The 16,757-nt window shown below is 43.1% G+C and overlaps 1 protein-coding gene across 1 annotated transcript; it reads right to left on the bottom strand.

Moving 5' to 3' along the window:
* Window positions 1–3,367: 3,367 nt before the first annotated feature.
* ITM2A (integral membrane protein 2A) lies at window positions 3,368–13,823 on the bottom strand (the record flags this gene model as incomplete). The annotated part of the gene is made up of 6 exons (XM_082004003.1): window positions 3,368–3,456; window positions 5,921–6,071; window positions 7,192–7,302; window positions 9,258–9,446; window positions 9,676–9,807; window positions 13,740–13,823. The coding sequence occupies 6 exons, from the start codon at window positions 13,821–13,823 to the stop codon at window positions 3,368–3,370; spliced, it is 756 nt and encodes a 251-aa protein (XP_081860129.1).
* Window positions 13,824–16,757: the final 2,934 nt, after the last annotated feature.

Raw genomic sequence — 16,757 nt, 5'->3', positions numbered from 1 at the left:
CCAAGTAACAAATTCAAGTTCATTCTTAATTGCAAGTTCTCCTTGATTAGAGTACTTCAACTTGAAATAGACCTCACCTGTCATGTTGGAAGAGGAATCATCCAAAGCACTGCACTGTCAGCTCAACAGTCATAAAGGTATTAAAAACTTAATCTAAATATACTGTGTCAGAAAAATAACATGCAAGCTAGCATGAGGATAACTCGTCAATAAGCAAGTGCACAGATATTGCCGACTGTCCTGTGCACACTGGTTGCTTTTTTCAGTAAACACACTTGTAAACAGAAGCTACTACGGCAAGTAAGTTCGCATTTGCATCTTGGTAATGTTATTCCTTCAGTTACCGCACCCACAGTCTTACTCAGATATTTAATAGGGTTTTACACAGTTTACAGTTGTATTATAAAAGTGTTGTTTATTATAGATAAAAACTAAGCAACATCACTAAATACCACCTAGAGGAAGCTTTCATTAAACCATTCTTAGGTTTAATTTTGGCAAAATACTTGAAAACGAGTATGTTCGAATAAATGCGGCAAGTTTTTATCAGTTACATACACTTTACGCCCAAGCGCTTGCTGACTGTGCCATCTACTGGTGCAGAGGACTCATCTGGCTCACATCCCCTCTCCTGCTTCCTACAGACCAGCTGAACACAGGAGATACTCAAACTGAGAGACTGCACTAGAAGACCCCAGGAATACCAGCCATTTTTATAGAAGCGGCCTTAAAACTGCAGTCCTTTGATCTGAACGCCTGCCCCCAGCATAAAATGATTAGGGCCAGATAATAAGCCTAAGCACACTGCACACATGACCAAAACTTCAGCTGCTTTCTCAGCGCAAGAGCACCAAGCGGGTAAGAACAATCTGTTCCTTTGCGCATGCTGGCTTATTGCCTAGAACATCTAATAAGCTCTTAAGGAACTGATTTAATTTCTTTTAAAATCTTTACCAGACAAAGGTGAGAGAAACTGTTGCGGCCTATCTGGAAGCACGCCTAGCATTCCTGTTAGGTATCTTAAGCCAGCAGGTTAATGGCTTGTATAGCAAGAGCCATCCACTACACAGTCGCTCAAAGCTGGAAGGGAAGAATTTCCATTTTTTGTTTTCAACAAAGAGAAACCTCAGTGCTGCAAGCAGCTGCTTCTTGCTCTCTGCAACTAACACATTTCCAAATCCTTCCACTCAAGGCTACCAAAACACATGAGACAGCCAACCCACCCTCGTTATCCTCTCAGATAATCCGGAGGAGGCAATCATGACAACAGTAACTTGCTCAAGCACATAGCACGTCTGTAGCAGAAACTTGTCAGTGCAGCTACTTCCCCCAGTAACACATACCCATTTCAATAAAGCATACCTGACTGCCAGTGACAATGAGAGCTTTCTACAGCATTCTATCTCAGTAACATAAGTACATAAAGAAATACTCTCCTACACTTACTATTTTAGAGCCAAGGAGACCAAAGCTATGGTTTTGGGGCATGTTCTCACCATTGCATCACCACATACCTCAGGAGCAGAGCCTGTGTTATTTTCCACGACAAGGCAGCACAACCTACTGCCCCGGCTGAGCTCCACTCCTTTCCTCTGCAGTTTCATAAACAATGACCCAGAGCAGCTACTCCTATAGTCACTTCTCACTCCCTAGCTCCTAGTGCAGAAAGCCTGCTTACTGTTTTACTTCCAGCTGTGTAATCCAAAGTTACTTTCCAGGAAAGCTAGAAGGGTTCAATACACACGTTAGCTCTCTGAGCAACCCGTCACAGAAATTTTACCGCAGTGCTCTCACAGCTCTGAGCTTAAAGCCCAGCAAAGCTCACGGGTAAATGCTGAAAGGTGGTACAATAAGCTGTTGATGAACCTTCTACTGTCTTGGCCTATTATAATAGGCTAAAAAAGGCTTCTCATTAACACTGCCATAAATATACTAAAACAAGCATACCTTTAATCACCAGCATCACCAACACCTGTAATTCACCCATTTGAATATTGAATGCATCCTTCCTTCGCTACACCACAACCGACAGTTACTGCCTGCACACCAGGAACTGCGCTCAATGGATTCAGTTTACAGCACCAAACGTCACTGAGAATTGCCTGCTGGGGCATCAAGTTTGAAGCAAGATGTCGTCTTCTTCCCTCTGTTCCCCAAGTTCGTTTTGCACCACAACGCATTTCCACAGCAACAGGAAGAGGAAATTCAGCTTCACAAGCTGAAAAAGAGGCGAGGGTAAGCAGGGTAAGCGAGAAGAGCACTGCATGCTGCCCCAGGCCCATAGCCATCACTTCCTCCATGTGGGCCACACACCAGGGCGCTGCACTCTTGCCTCTGAGCGCCAGGAAGTCACACAAACGCCAAAAGTTTTAGAGAAACATTTATTATAGGGTTGCAGAATTTATGCCAATATAAAGTCCCTTAATAAAACTCTCAAGTTCATCAACTGCAGAACACTAACTCTTCATTATCTTTATACTGCAGCTTTCAAAAAGAGGAACAATGCTCTGACTGCAGTAGTAATGCTACTTGCTCATAAAAAGTTGATCTAAAAAGTTTATATAAGCCGGAGTAGTTTAAGTTTACAACTACAGTCACATTCACAAGTGAGCTATACCAGAACAGATTCTTGAAATAGGAAGTTACAGCATAAACCAATTCATAACCAAAAATACTGACAAGCTTTAAGAGCAACTCTATCTGAACCTAACAACTAAATACCACAAAACCAAACAAAGGTAGAAGAATTAAAAGTAAGCTCGGGGAAGGTTCCAAATATACATACGAATTCAATACAGTAATTGCACAAAATGAAAGAGGGTAGTGTTAGAGGTTTATGATCACTGAGGTTGGATTTTACATGCTTCACACATGGTAGTCAAAATAAACCTTTAATGATGAGCATCAGAAGGTTTTTTAGCCAGGATATGGAATGCAGAGCTATTCTACAGAACTACACGTGATGTGCAAACCACAGATTAATAATATTAATCATTCTGTGAAAGTTAAGGTGATCAGAATTTGCTCCAGCCAAGGAACTGGTTAACATATATATATATATATATATATATATATTTCTGCCATTCCCAGATTACACTAAACCAAACACATTCAACAGATAAACTGATATTAACCTTCTAAAAAAAAAAACCTTACTCAAATTTAAGTTTTACATGAGACAACTAAAGAGTTATAACAAGGATCAAAGAAAGCTGAAATGGTGACTTTGTCTTTTGAAATACAAGCAATACACAGAAAATGCATAAGGCTTTTGATTATCACTGCACATTTTAATTTAAGAAGTCGACGTCTAATGCTCAGACTTCTCAATGAAGGTGTGAACTAGTCACCTCCCATCCAACACCTTTCACTGCTGACAGATCTTTGTTTCAACAACGAAAGAGTTTTCAAAGTGCCTGATTGAATGACAGTTCTCCACTGAACGTTTCTGCAGACCTGGGGACAAGAGAAGATGAGAGCTTAAGTAAAGCAGATCTGGAACTCAGCAGTTTACAAGTTTTGTATCTTTATGAAGAGCAGCGAGACACAATCATTCAGTACATAGTGTTTCTACAGCCATGAATTGCCACCAGAACTTGAGAGCATTTTCAGAATGGTTAACAACAAAAGAGGGGCCCACATACAACACCGGGGACAAAGCAATCAAGCATTTTTTTTTTCCTAGTATCCCTGCCATCATTCTAGTGACAGAAGAGAAATGCCAAACAGATCATTTTTGTCAAAGTTTCTATTAGCCCTTCCTAACCACAAAGAAAAGGAAAAGCAAAGCAGATTGAAATTACAGGGAAAGTTTAAAAACTTTGGAAAGGGTGCAGAAAAAAAAACCCCTAGCTCTTTATCAGCGCTTCCCCCCACCCAGTACGTATTAACACGGAGCGTGCTTCTATAGAGCGGTCTTCACTTTGATAGGAGCCCTGTGAGGACTTACCACTCAGCTCATTATCTTACTGAAGTTTTTCCTAATGCTATTAAAGTGATTCTCTCTATTTTGTGACATGCCAGCATTGGATCTGACAGTAGCAGTTCACCTGTATCATCTGTGCATCTTTCCTAGGAGACAATATAGCAGTCCTGCCAGAAATAAGCTGCTCAACTAAAGCACTTCAACATATAGCAACTGACAAGAAAGATTTGTAGCTCGTGAAAGATTTGTAGCTCGTTTAATAAGCAGAGGATGCTCAGAGTAAGTAAAAGCAGCTATCCATCGAAGTCTAGAAGCACTAGCGCTTAAGCCAAACCCAGCAGGGCACTATAAACTTTTAAAATATAGGCTGTCCTTCAATTCATCTCTATCTTAATGCCTGTACAAGCTAAGAAGTTTCCAATGACTATCTAACTGGGTACATAACTGAATAGTCAGGATAACCGGTCTGGTTTCTCGCACGCCTTCAGTTACAACTCCAGGGAACTACCGCAGAACTTGAGTCAGTTTGATCTGATGAGCCCATCAACTCTACAAAAATCTGAGAGCCAAAGCAGCACCAGCTAAATGAGAAGACTTCTCCACAGAAGTTACAAGAGTTTATCCATTTTTGTCTAATTATTTACATGTGCATGGCTTGTACATACTAGAAGAAAGGTGTTCTAGAAATTTGATCTGGAAGGTAAGACAAGCCCTGTCCCTGAACAACTTTTTCCTCAGCAGAGCAGCAGTCTTCCATTTGACTAGAATTCCTGCCCCCCCCTCCACCCAAAGGCAAACAAGGTTACTTACAGAACAGAAACCATACCAAGGAACATTATTCGTTTACTAGAACCTTTTTGTGCAAGTATTCCGTAGAAGTCTTTTACCATGCAGCAAAGATGTCAACAACATGCTACAGCAAGATGATTTAACATCATAACCACTCTTCACAGTATTGTCTGTAGACTACAGTCTTTCAGTCACAGCAGCAGTCAATTTAGACTTGTTGACAAAAGCATCTTCACAACAGCTAAGAGACACATGCCTCTCCCTCCCATAAAGGCAATATTTACTGTTTCTTCACATGCCCTACACGGTTAGCTGTGCAGGACCAGTTTTAGGCTCCCACATACAGGGCCTTCCATCTAGTAACAGGCTATAGTCTCTAGCAAAAAGCAGATGTGACTCCTGATGCTGCAAGCTGTAACTGAGGAAACTCTAAGCTTGGCAGGAAAACCAAAGCAGAGAGTTCTGACAAACGAACCATTTGCATTCTTAAAGGCTGTAACTGACAAAGGATTAGTTTGCCATGTGTTTGGTGAGAGCAGTGAACGATGAAATGCCTTGGGAGCTATAGCTCATAGCATCAGGTTTCTGTATTCCAGGCCTCCTTCCAGTATGTCAAGCCACTGCCACCTCAAATTCAATCCTCTTCACAGAATGGTAGGGGGTTGATGTGAGGAGACAAGCAATAAAGAAACAGAGCTAGTTCCTATGAAGTCTTCTTCCTCTTTTAGAAAGGAAGTCTGGGATGTCCACAGCTAGTTGGTTTTGTTTGGTTTTTTTCCCCCTCCTTCCTCCCACAGCAATTGAACCAGAAGATAATGCTTTTGCTTGGTGCTCCTGCAACTCAGTTTTAGATAGGACAATGACAGACTAAGCTGCACCTAGAGAGACTCACATTATCAGATGGATTATATGAATTTTTGGGGCCAAACTAACTTACAACTTCAACCAAAAGATGGAACAGAAATAGACTTAAGATCAAGTTTTGTTTGGGCATGTAACCTCTAATTCCATAACTGAAACTCTCTCACCATGTTCGAATGAAACTTCTGATACATACCTGAAAGCAGGGAAATACCCATCAATTCTATGAGTAGTCTCAGCTCATGTTGAACACTCACAGATTTCCAGGTATAAAAACTCGAAAGGTTTTTATATTTATTTTATTATAAATATTTTATATTTATTTATCCTTTCCCTACAGCTTACCCATTATCTGGTCTCTGCGTTGAAGTCTGAACGTCTCTTTTCCAACACAGAGTTGGTAGATGAAGATACCCAAATCAGACACGTTATCTATCTCCTCTGTAACCACCATTTCTTCACGGACTAGGTAGGTCTGAGGCAAGTAAGAACCAGTCTAAAAGAAAAAAGCTTGAGGTACAGTATTCTGCTAACAATGGACAAACATCACTACATTTTACTTTTTGCTTTGGAAGGGCTTCAAGCACTAGATTTCAGTTTTCCTTCTTTTTGATACCAAGATATGCTAGTCTTGAACAGCTGCATACCCGAGAAGCTAAAAACTGACACAGGCTGTTTCAAATAGTTGCAGTTACATCCAAACAAAGCAGAATTAACCTTAAGCAAACATAAATAGAACCTGTTCAAGTTTATTTGTATGCAACAGGAAGTTTGCAGTTAACAGAGGAGACAAAGTCTTAGGAAATCTTCCATGTTTAAGGCAATATATTTCTAATGCAAAAACAAGCAATGCAACCTACAAAAGCTAAGTCTTTACTATAACATCACAGCAGTATTGAGAACACCTCCCACCCCTCATGACCAACTCCTAAAAATGGGGCCAAGGAGACGCACTTAAAGCTTGTCTTTGTGAAGCTAAAGAAAATGAAACACGCTAAGCTACATCAGGCAGCTTCTAGCACTAGGTGTAGAAGTAGAACTTTTCTGAAAAGTACATTTGACACACAATAGCTCAGTACTGCATTTAATTTGAAAGTAGCAGCAAGCTCTATCAACTTGACCCATAAGATAAGTCTTCTTGGAAAAAATACCAAGTTTTAGTCACTGAAGAGTCAAGAGTGCTTGCGGTGAGCTCATAACTACAGTGCCAATAAAACAGAACAAAGTTAACATTGTTTTGGTGGGGTTTTTTTCCCCTCCATTAAAACTCTCATGGGGCAAGCGAGCTTTATGGTAGTAACTTTCAGGTTTAGGCTTTCAATGATATTTGGAGCTTTATCAAATTCCTATATAATAGTTAAGTTTAACCTTATTTGCTAGTTGCTTTCAGCTTTCATAAAGCTAGGTATTAATAAGAGCATTAAGCATGAATTTACTCAACATAATATATACTGACAGCTGGCTTTAACTTCAGTACAGTGACTGAGCCAGGGGGATTATGTACTTTGATGGCAAGAGGACTATTCTAGCAAGAGACCGTAGTTCAGGAGCAACACATAGCATTCTTATCAAAAGTGATCTTGTCAGCATAAACAAACAGTAAAATTTCCACGTACCGCCAGCTTTGCGAAGAGATCCATCAAATTTCTTGGTGGCATAACTATGGATGTGTTCAGTGGAATCACATAGCAGTTACCCAGTTGCAAGTCAAGATATGCCGTCAAAAGCTATTTTGAAAACACATTTTCAATTAGTTAAGCATGGCCGTTGACTATTAGAACACAGTTCTCCAAGGACTAAGAAGGAAACTCAAAAAGCTAGAGATCATGCACAGCTAGTATCAAAGCGATACATTCGGGAACTGTCTAGTATAAGAACTTTGCTAATTACCACTTTTGCAAACAAAAGTGGTTACAGCTATGGTTTACAGCAGGACTTCTGTACAGAAGTGAGAGCTGACTATAAAAGCTGTTTATCATAATTCTAGACAAGCACAGTTTGTGTTAGTACAGAGGAAGTACTTGTTCGTTTTTGAGAGCATACTCACAAGTCCAATTAAGCATCATGCAAACAAAAGGAATCCAACTGCTGATAAGCAATCATCCCCTGTAAACAGTTCTTCAGAAAAAGTATGTGTCTAGAAAGTCACACCAGCATTGCTGCTGAGTGCGAGAACTGCAGAGACTAAAATTACCAACATACTACTTGTTTTATTATGTCTTTGAACAGCACTTAACCAGAATCAACTGAAGTTCTTCAGTTGCCTGAATCCTTTACATTATAGCCAAGATTCTGTCAAGACAACACAGATAAGCTGCACATACTGCAAACGCAGATGGCACAGCTTGGCTGCGTGGCATTCCATGCTACTGTTAAAGGCAGCACATCCAGAGGTCAGTTCCAGTGTCTTTACCATGATTGTATCTGCATTGCCAAGGTTTGATTTACAAACAACCCACAAGAGCTTTTAGAGCTGACTAAGGATAACCATTAATACTATCAGTGCAACTTTCATAAAAAAAGTCAAATTAAAACAATCCTTTCCTCTTTGCTTCAGAGAAACTACATGGAACTAACAGAGTATTTTCAAGTTTTAGTTTTCAGCCACTTGAAGTGATTTTTCAATTCACTTATCCAAGGCCCACACTTGTTTGGAATTCTACATTTTGCTGTAATACAGTTTAACAGAATCTTAGACCAAATCCTCAGTTTCCCCATTTCTTCAGTCACATTCACAACGTTCTACCCTCCCTTTCCCTTACATAGGATTCATGACGAAAGCAAGTGTCACTACCAGACATCCTATGGACAACAATATTTAAAGTTGTGTAGCCCTGAGACTGCATAGTTCTGAGAAATGATCCCGTTAAGAGTCACTGCAGGTATGAACTCCTCTAACATTGTAGGAAAGTGATCGTGCCCCTGTACTCGGCACCGGTGAGGCCACAACTCAAATACTGTGTTTGGGTTTGGGCCCCTCACTACAAGACAGACATCGAGGTGCTGGAGTGTGTCCAGAGAAGGGCAACGAAGCTGGTGAAGGGTCTGGAGCACAAGTCTGATGGGGAGCGGCTGAGGGAACTGGGGGTGTTCAGTCTGCAGAAGAGGAGGCTGAGGGGAGCCCTCATCACTCTCTAAAACTACCTGAAAGGGGGTTGTGGTGAGGTGGGGGTTGGTCTCTTCTCCCACGTAACCAGCGATAGGACGAGAGGAAATGGCCTCAAGTTGTGCCAGGGGAGGTTTAGACTGGATATTAGGAAAAGTGTCTTCACTGAGAGAGTGGTCAAACATAGGCACAGACTGCCCAGGGAGGTGGTGGAGTCACCATCACTGGAAGTGTTCAAAAAATGTGTAGACGTGGCACTTCGGGACATGGTTCAGTGGGCATGGTGGTCTTGGGTTGACAGTTGGACTTGATGATCTTAAAGGTCTTTTCCAAACTTAATGAGTCTGTGATTCTTTTAACTTCTGCAAGGGAGGAGTGTTAAGTCTACTATAATAGAGTTAAAAGGTTCAGATTTCCCACACTTAAAGCTTACTGGCAGTGCAAGCTTCTCTCTTTGGGGGTGGGTTTAACAGCTCCATGATTTTCATTCTTAAGACCTTTATGACGACCACCCTCTCCACAGTTTCCCAGTGAGCTACAAGACTAGTTATTTCTTACTGTGTCACATATACTCACCCTATCAAAGTCATGAACGATCGCTGCTGGATCACTGTCCGAGAACTTTGGAACGGGCACATCAATGATGGCTATGTTATCATCTTCTCGAATGTCAGCTTCTTCAGCAATAGGGAGGAAGTAAGGTTCTACCGCACGATCACGATTTTCGTTTTCAAAGTAACACATTTCACCACGGTACACCTTATGCTGAAAGTAAGAGCAAGGCTAGTTATTTCTACGGCAAGTGTTGCTTTAAAACTGGATTCCAAACACTTAAAACAAAGCACAGGTCTGTCACACCTGGAGCTCTTCTAAAGGACAAAGCAGTCTTCATGTCCTAGTTATTGACTGTTTTCTATTACAGCGGTAATCCATTTATAATTACACTTTTTTTATTCAGTAATGCTGAAAAAAACCCCCCACCCTTTCACATTACCTTAGGCATGAAGTACTTGTAGATGCAGGCCCCACCGACAACAACTCCTGCCAAGATGAACGCTAGACCCAGCAGAGTCAGCAGACATCTTCCAGACGAGTTTTCACCTCCATGTGTAGCAACTTCTGGATCCTTTAAATAAAGGGGGATGAGAACTTAGAAAGTGTAGCTACTCTGATTTTAAAGTAAGCTGTTATCTACTGCTTCCTTTTGACCTATCATCTTCTGTTTCTTCTGTGTGTGCAGTAAGAATTGTAAGTTAAGCATCATATAATAAGAAAACACTTACATGAAATACTATTGCATGATATTAGAAACGGTTTTCAAACAGCACTGAAAGAGGGTATTTTCTTAGTTAAAGCATGCTTTCTAGACAAGCCTTTATCCAGAAACTATTTCAGGTGTAAGAACTTTAAATAACTGTAACAAAAGACAGTGCTGCAGCTGCAATACAGTACAAGGAAAGCAAGGTTTGTAGAGCAAGGTCATTTTAAGGTACACAGTGTTTTCAGGCCTCTTCCCAAAAGCCTATTTCCTAGCCACCTCTTGCTATCAGACTAAGATACCATTACTCCTCCTTACAAAGCTGGATAACAGTAAAAGTTAAGATGCAGCTTTGTTTACTAGATGGGGAACATCTGACACTCGAGTCAAACATTCAGGTTTTAGAACTTTTGCACATTACAAGTGAAGTCTACTATGAAAGAGAACCACTCATCAGCTTAAATGCAGCTTCAAATTATGCCAAATAAAAGTAAGTCCCTGCGGCACATCCTAGCTTGCAGCTTCAAAATACTCTCTCTCTCACCCCAGTCCCAGGGAACTTTTGGTTCTAGCAGCCTAAAACTTCATCTCTTTAGTTCAGTATCTTGTTTTTCCTCCCCCCTCCATATTCTCTCAAATGGAAGATGACTGCATCCAAAGGAAACCACTATCACCATCACGTAACACGGCAATGAGTTGTGTAATACCGATTGCAAAGTTAGTAGTGGTTTCTGAATGGCAAGTTTAACACTCAAGAATTCTTTTAGTGCCTTTCTAGACTTCCAGGTGAAAGGCTCACACAAGCCAAGTTGAGAAGAGAACAGCAAAAGTACTGTCAAATACTAAACAAACAGAAGAGATGTTCCCTTTGGGCAGAGGCACACTGGTTTTGGGTCTTAAAAAAAAAAAAAGAACAAAACACACAAAACCAAACAATCCCCAATTTAGATAATCTATACATTTGGTCAATTATGTCCCTTTAGTGATTCATGACTGCAGTATTTAGGCAGCTCACTTTCAAGACCTGCTCTTTGTACTGGCCAGGAAGAAAAACTCAATTTCACAGCAAAACATTTTTTCCTTCATGTTGTTCCTAGAATCAGTAGCTAGATTTAGCACAGCAGCTTCCATGGCCTTTCTCTATTTGGGTCACACTATTTGCACTCCTGTAGAACACAATATATTTAAGTGACATGTGATCACAACAAGCCACAGTATTATTACAAAGGTTGCAGATATTTCTGTGCTCAGCAACATATAGCAGTGTAAAAGTCAAACGCATCAGCTATGCAAGTACTGACACAAAAAACAAGCTCTTTTGCGAAAGTCAATACTCCTACATTCCACTCTTGCATCCTCCAAACAGAAAAATGTTGGTTCAGCAAGACATAAGCCGCTACAATTGGCTAGTTAAGCATTTGTCAAAAGAAACCACAAAAAAACAGTTTCAAGTCAGAATTATGCCACATTTATAATGCCATTATGTGAAAACCATCTTTCAGACTTAACTGGCTTTTAAGATCAAGACTAATTCTGTTCTCTTCATATTCTGCCACCTTCATCTACATCTTTCAGTAATTTACTCATCTAGCCTATCATTACTTGAACATAGCAATGTGCAGCTGGTTTTGGCACCACAGACACCTCAGTGCTTGGATGACATCGACATGTAATTAGCTACACTTGCACTACGCATATTTCAAACAAAGCAAAGGTATTTATCATTTAAGAAGCAAGGTAGGCAGCCTGAATCTGAGAAGGAAGAGTTGACAGAGCTGATAAGAGAACACAATACCAAGACTTTGCTCCAGTAGGTTGCAAAGCCCCTGCTCAAAAATACACGTAATTAAAAAACCTGCAAAGATAACGCAGTTCTAAGCTGTCCAGTAGCAAGCAAAGCAAACTAGGATTAAGAGAGGAGAAGAAAAAAAAAAAAAAAAAAAAATCACTCGTATTAACACCTGCAGCTAGCTCAAGAGACACTGTTAACACAGTCAGCTCCAAAGAATCTGCAGGGAGAGTATTCTGCAAGCACAAGTGTTTTGTGCAGATATTCTAGGGGACTTTTATTGTGCTGTTTCAGCCAATGTTAGCCAGTAAGCTTGTTTGCTCTGCACAAATATTCCAGCAAAAGTAGACATTAACAAGCACTAGAACAAGTTTGTCCTGGAGTAAAATTGTGAACTTTATGTTTACATCCAACTCTAGGCACTGAGGTCAGAGTGAAGAGTTGTTAAAAAAACATGTACACATGCTCAAACACAGAGAATATTATGACAGGTATTACAAAACAGCATGAGTAGCTTCTAAATTGAGAAGAGCAGCTATCATGAGATGAGAAGAAAGGGTGTAAGTGTATATTAGAACTACAATACTCTGACTTTGCATGGTACAGGGCCAGTAAAAATATGTATAACAAGTTGCCTCAGGAGTAGCCAATGAGTTTGTCCTACAAGAAACTGGACAGGCTAATGACATTTTCAAAATTTAAATAACTCCTTTAATTACATTGTTTCACTACTTTCTCCCCCTCCTCTTGATCCAGTAATTCAGTGCGACTGTATTAACCGTGCACAGATACAACTGCTACAGCTCAAAAGAGTCCACGGAACAGTAACAGCACTCTGCACTCCTTCTCCTTTTAATCGGAGGCTGTTTCAGGCGAGGGAGAGGCTCTGTCGGCTGGAAGGAAAGCTGCTCTCTGGAATTTTTTTCTCCCCTTCTAACTGGAGTCCAAGTTCACAGGTGTTTGTTTTTTAATAGCCCCACTCCTTGACTACAAATAAACTCAGTCCATCCCATATTCCTCCTCTAGGGCTACTGATTTATTTACCTAGCAGCTGATCTTCTTCATCTGACTAAAAACGTCAGCAACTAAGCAAGACATCTTCAGAATAAAGTCTCCCGCAGATTTGGAAAGTTAAACTCAAGTCAGCAACACAGCAACTCGTTAGGAAGGAAAAGCCAACCGCAGAGTACTTGCCTGGGTTTCTATTTAAAACCCTTTATGGCAGGTTTCTTAATTTAAGCTAGACACACCAGGAGCCCAGACACCTCACCGCAGCCCGCTCTCCAACTCGCTGCCTACGAGGGTTTCAGAGCAGCAGCGGGCGGAGGTCGAGCCCCAACCCACTTTCCTTGCTCGGAAGATGCAAACCAGCTCTTTCCTGGGAGGGGGAACCGGGCTGCCACCGCGGGCACTGCGCCTTCCCCCGGGCCGCAGCCCAGCCCCGGACTCACCCGTTTGCCAGCTACTAAGGTTTAAAACCCCGTCAGGAAACACGGCCCTGGCACGGGCCCAGCTGCCAGATAAACAGCCGGGCCTGCCCCCAGCGTGCGGGCCCGAAGCCGTCGCGCTTGTGTCACGCAGCTCGGCATCGCCCGGGGCCTCCCGCGCGGCAGCCCGGCTGTGGAAATGGTCGTGGTGAGGGAACCGCAAATCTCCGCTGCTGCAGCAGCGCGACACGCTCGGGCCCGCTCAGCCCCGCAGCCCCTCACGGCGAAGGCCCTGAGAGCAGAGACACCCTTCTTGCCCCCGCCGGCCTCCCGGGGCGGGCGGCAGAGCGGCCGCCCCTGCGCTGGAAGGCTGCCCCAGTGCCGGGGAGCGCCGAAGGGGGCGGCGAGGCGGCCGCCAGGCGAGCCCGGGGCTCCGCGGGCTACCGGCTGCCTTGCCCCGGCCCGCTGCCTCCGCGAAAAGATGGCGGCGGCTTCCACCTCCGCCTGCCCCCACCGCCACCGCCACCCCTCGGCCCCGCTCCTCCCGCCGCGGCCCGGCAGCTGGGAGACGCGGCTCCCCGCACCTTATCGGCCACCAGCGCCTCGGCCGCCTCCTTCTTCGGCTGGTCCTTCTGGGAGAAGGGAGAGTTAAACGCGATCTTCACCATCGCGCCGCTGCTGCGCACCACTGCCTCCCCGCTGAAGAGACTCCGGGCGGCGGGGCGTGGCGCACGCCGAGCTGGCCACGCCCACCACCCACCCCCGCCCCGCGCGGGGGCGGGCCGCCGCAAGGCACCGCCTCCAGGGCAGGGGAGCTGGTCGGGGGGGAGGCGGTGCGCCCCCTGCAGGCCGGGCGCCTCACAATGGCTGGGCCCCACCGGGCGCCGGGGCGGGAGAGCGGGCGGCCCCGCCGCGCTCACCTTGGGGAGCGGCATACCCGGACGGGGCTCCCCGTGCTGGGAAGCTGAGCACGGCGTTGGCAGGGTGCCGACATGCCTTCTCAGCCGTACAAACGTCCTACTTCCCTTCAGAAAGTGATGCTGAATTAGAAATTTAATGACGCCCAGGCGCCATTACAGTGGGCAGAGTACTTGACCCCAAAAGGGAGACATGCCATAAACTCCTTGGGGGTGACCAAAACTTCCTTCTCTCTCCATGTTTGTGTGGAGGATGGCATCCCGCCAGGGATGGTCAGGTCCTTGGAGGGGTTAGGAGTGTGATCGGCCGGGGAACGCCGCCACCGCCTGTCCTTGGCGCTGAGGCCGAGCCCGCCGCACCGGCTCCTCATGCAAGGTCTGGCTTGAGCGGCCTTTATTCTTCTGGAGCTTTCTAGAAACACCACGGCTGTCCCTGTTAGGGGGTTATGCAGCTCCATGGCTGCACAGGGAGCTTCACAGGCAAGGGCAGGGACCAAACTGCTGCTTTAAAAGACCTGCATCCTAAAGCCAGCCTGAGCTCTGAGAGAGCTGACTGTGGTGTGAGGAGGGCGAGACGGTGGGGGGACAGCAACGAGTAGCGGCAGGAGACAGCATCCATTGCACGTTTGTCGAGCCTGCCTCCACATCAGTCATTTTCTTTCCCTTTAGTTTTGTGCAGGCAATCGTACACATCTAATACTCTGTATTTTACACCAGGAGTGCATCACTGCTGAAAAGGAGGCGTCTGTGGGCCACATTCAGCATGGCAGAGGGATGGGGATATTTTGAGTCAAGCTACCTCCCTTCTTTTGTGAAACACAGCCTAAGGGATCTTTAACAGCCAAGGAGACAGACAAGGCATCACCGATCATTTAATGTCTCCAAAGAGGGAGAATAAGAAAAGCCTTCATGTATTAGACTGTCTGAAACGATCTTCTCCTTCATATGGATGAAAGTCTGTGTCCGTCTCACTGGAATTTGACTTTACAGCTTTAGAAAGAAATCTGGTTTGAATCTGGTGCCTACACCATTGAACTCTTCCTCGCAGACAGCTGTAATTAAACAGAACTGAGTACTATGCAAATATTGCAATAAGTAATTCTTCTAAGTGTAAACAAAATGCAGCGCGTATTCCAGCATTCAAAGCATGTTCCTGTTATTCTACGGATGCAATACCACTGTTATTTCCTTTCAAGATCATAGGTTTGATATTGCTCCCTTTCATGTTAATAAGAATTTTGACTTTGACTTCAGTCAGAGAAGAAGTCTATTTAACCTGAATGTCTAGTAACAGAAAACACTTTTACCTCATTTTACCAAGAAACCAGCGAAAAATTAATTTTCATACTTCCTAGCTTTAGCGTGTTAGGAATAAGTTAAGCCAGACTCTCATCAAAGTCCCTGAAGCACGGATTGTAAAACAGATTAAGTTAGTTTCCTGTATGGCCGATGCAATATCTGTACTCTACAACCTGGTAGTTTATAAATTATATGAATAATTTTCAGTATCTTAACCTAGTATAATTACTTCATGCTTAAACAAATTGACTTTATCTTCCAATCACCCAACATCTGTACTTGAAAAAGCACACAGAAATAAAGCTGAAATAGACCCGTGGTATTTTTCAAGACTGGTGTCTGTATATCGCATCTTGCTCACTGTCTGTATTCTGTGATCTGTTGCAAGGGATGGACCTTGAAATATTGTGCTCAGATAAAAATTTAAAAATAGGAAGTCTTTTTGCCATTTATCTGCACTCGCTGAATTTGCAAAACTGGAACTCTCGTAAGATTTGTGGTGATTTTTTCTTTGTGCGTTTCTACTTGTAGCATCTGTGACAATCATTTATCTTAATGTGTTCAAAACTCATTTAAAATGTGCAGTGTCCAGGAGAGAGTAATTTCAGTATCTTCAAGCAATTTTTCCTATCCTTATACACCTGGTAATAATTGTCAATTCAGTCAGTAACTACTCCTTCCAAATAAGGCTCCTACAATAGCCTGACTGTATTTCGTAGAGCAGTTGCAATCTGAATTACCAGGTCTGGGAAGACAAATTCCATCCTGAGATGCATACATGTACAAAAACGTGGATTTTTTTTGCCATCCTGAAATCATCTGACGGCAATTCAACTGAATAGGTATTAGAGATCTCCGTGGGTGACTCCACCACTTCACCTCTAAAATGCTTTTGCATCAGCCTCTTAGTATTGGCGCAGTTTTCTTTCAGACTTTTGCCATACTTTGGCTGCAGTTTAGGCCTGGAAATCCCAAAACACCTAAACAAGTAATATCATTTATTCTTTTGAATTCCATAGTATTTCTGATTTTCCTTTCCACTAAAATACCCTGGGTTTATTTTGCTGGTATTTATTCTGAGATCATCGTTATCACCTTCAAAGGCAGGAGATTATCCCCTTATCCTCAATTATTCTTTTAATCCTTCTGGTGTTTGTAAGGTTAAAGCAACGCTGCTTAAAAATTTAACAAATATACGGACTACATTGTCGTAGAGATCGCAGGAATTTGGCTAAAAAGAAGGGTGAACTGGTGTGCCTTTGTGGCTATGATTCTGTTACCTTCAAGCTTACCCACAAAGAAAAGCGAACTGTATTAAAAGTGATGTTAAAAACCGACACCTCCCTTTTTAGCAGTACTGATGATGTACGTAGCCCAGACAGTCTA

This window comes from Phaethon aethereus (genome assembly GCF_964289735.1).
Source record: "Phaethon aethereus genome assembly, chromosome: 10".
NCBI classification, from domain to species: Eukaryota; Metazoa; Chordata; class Aves; order Phaethontiformes; family Phaethontidae; genus Phaethon; species Phaethon aethereus.
This window is presented reverse-complemented; position numbering and strand designations above follow the sequence as displayed.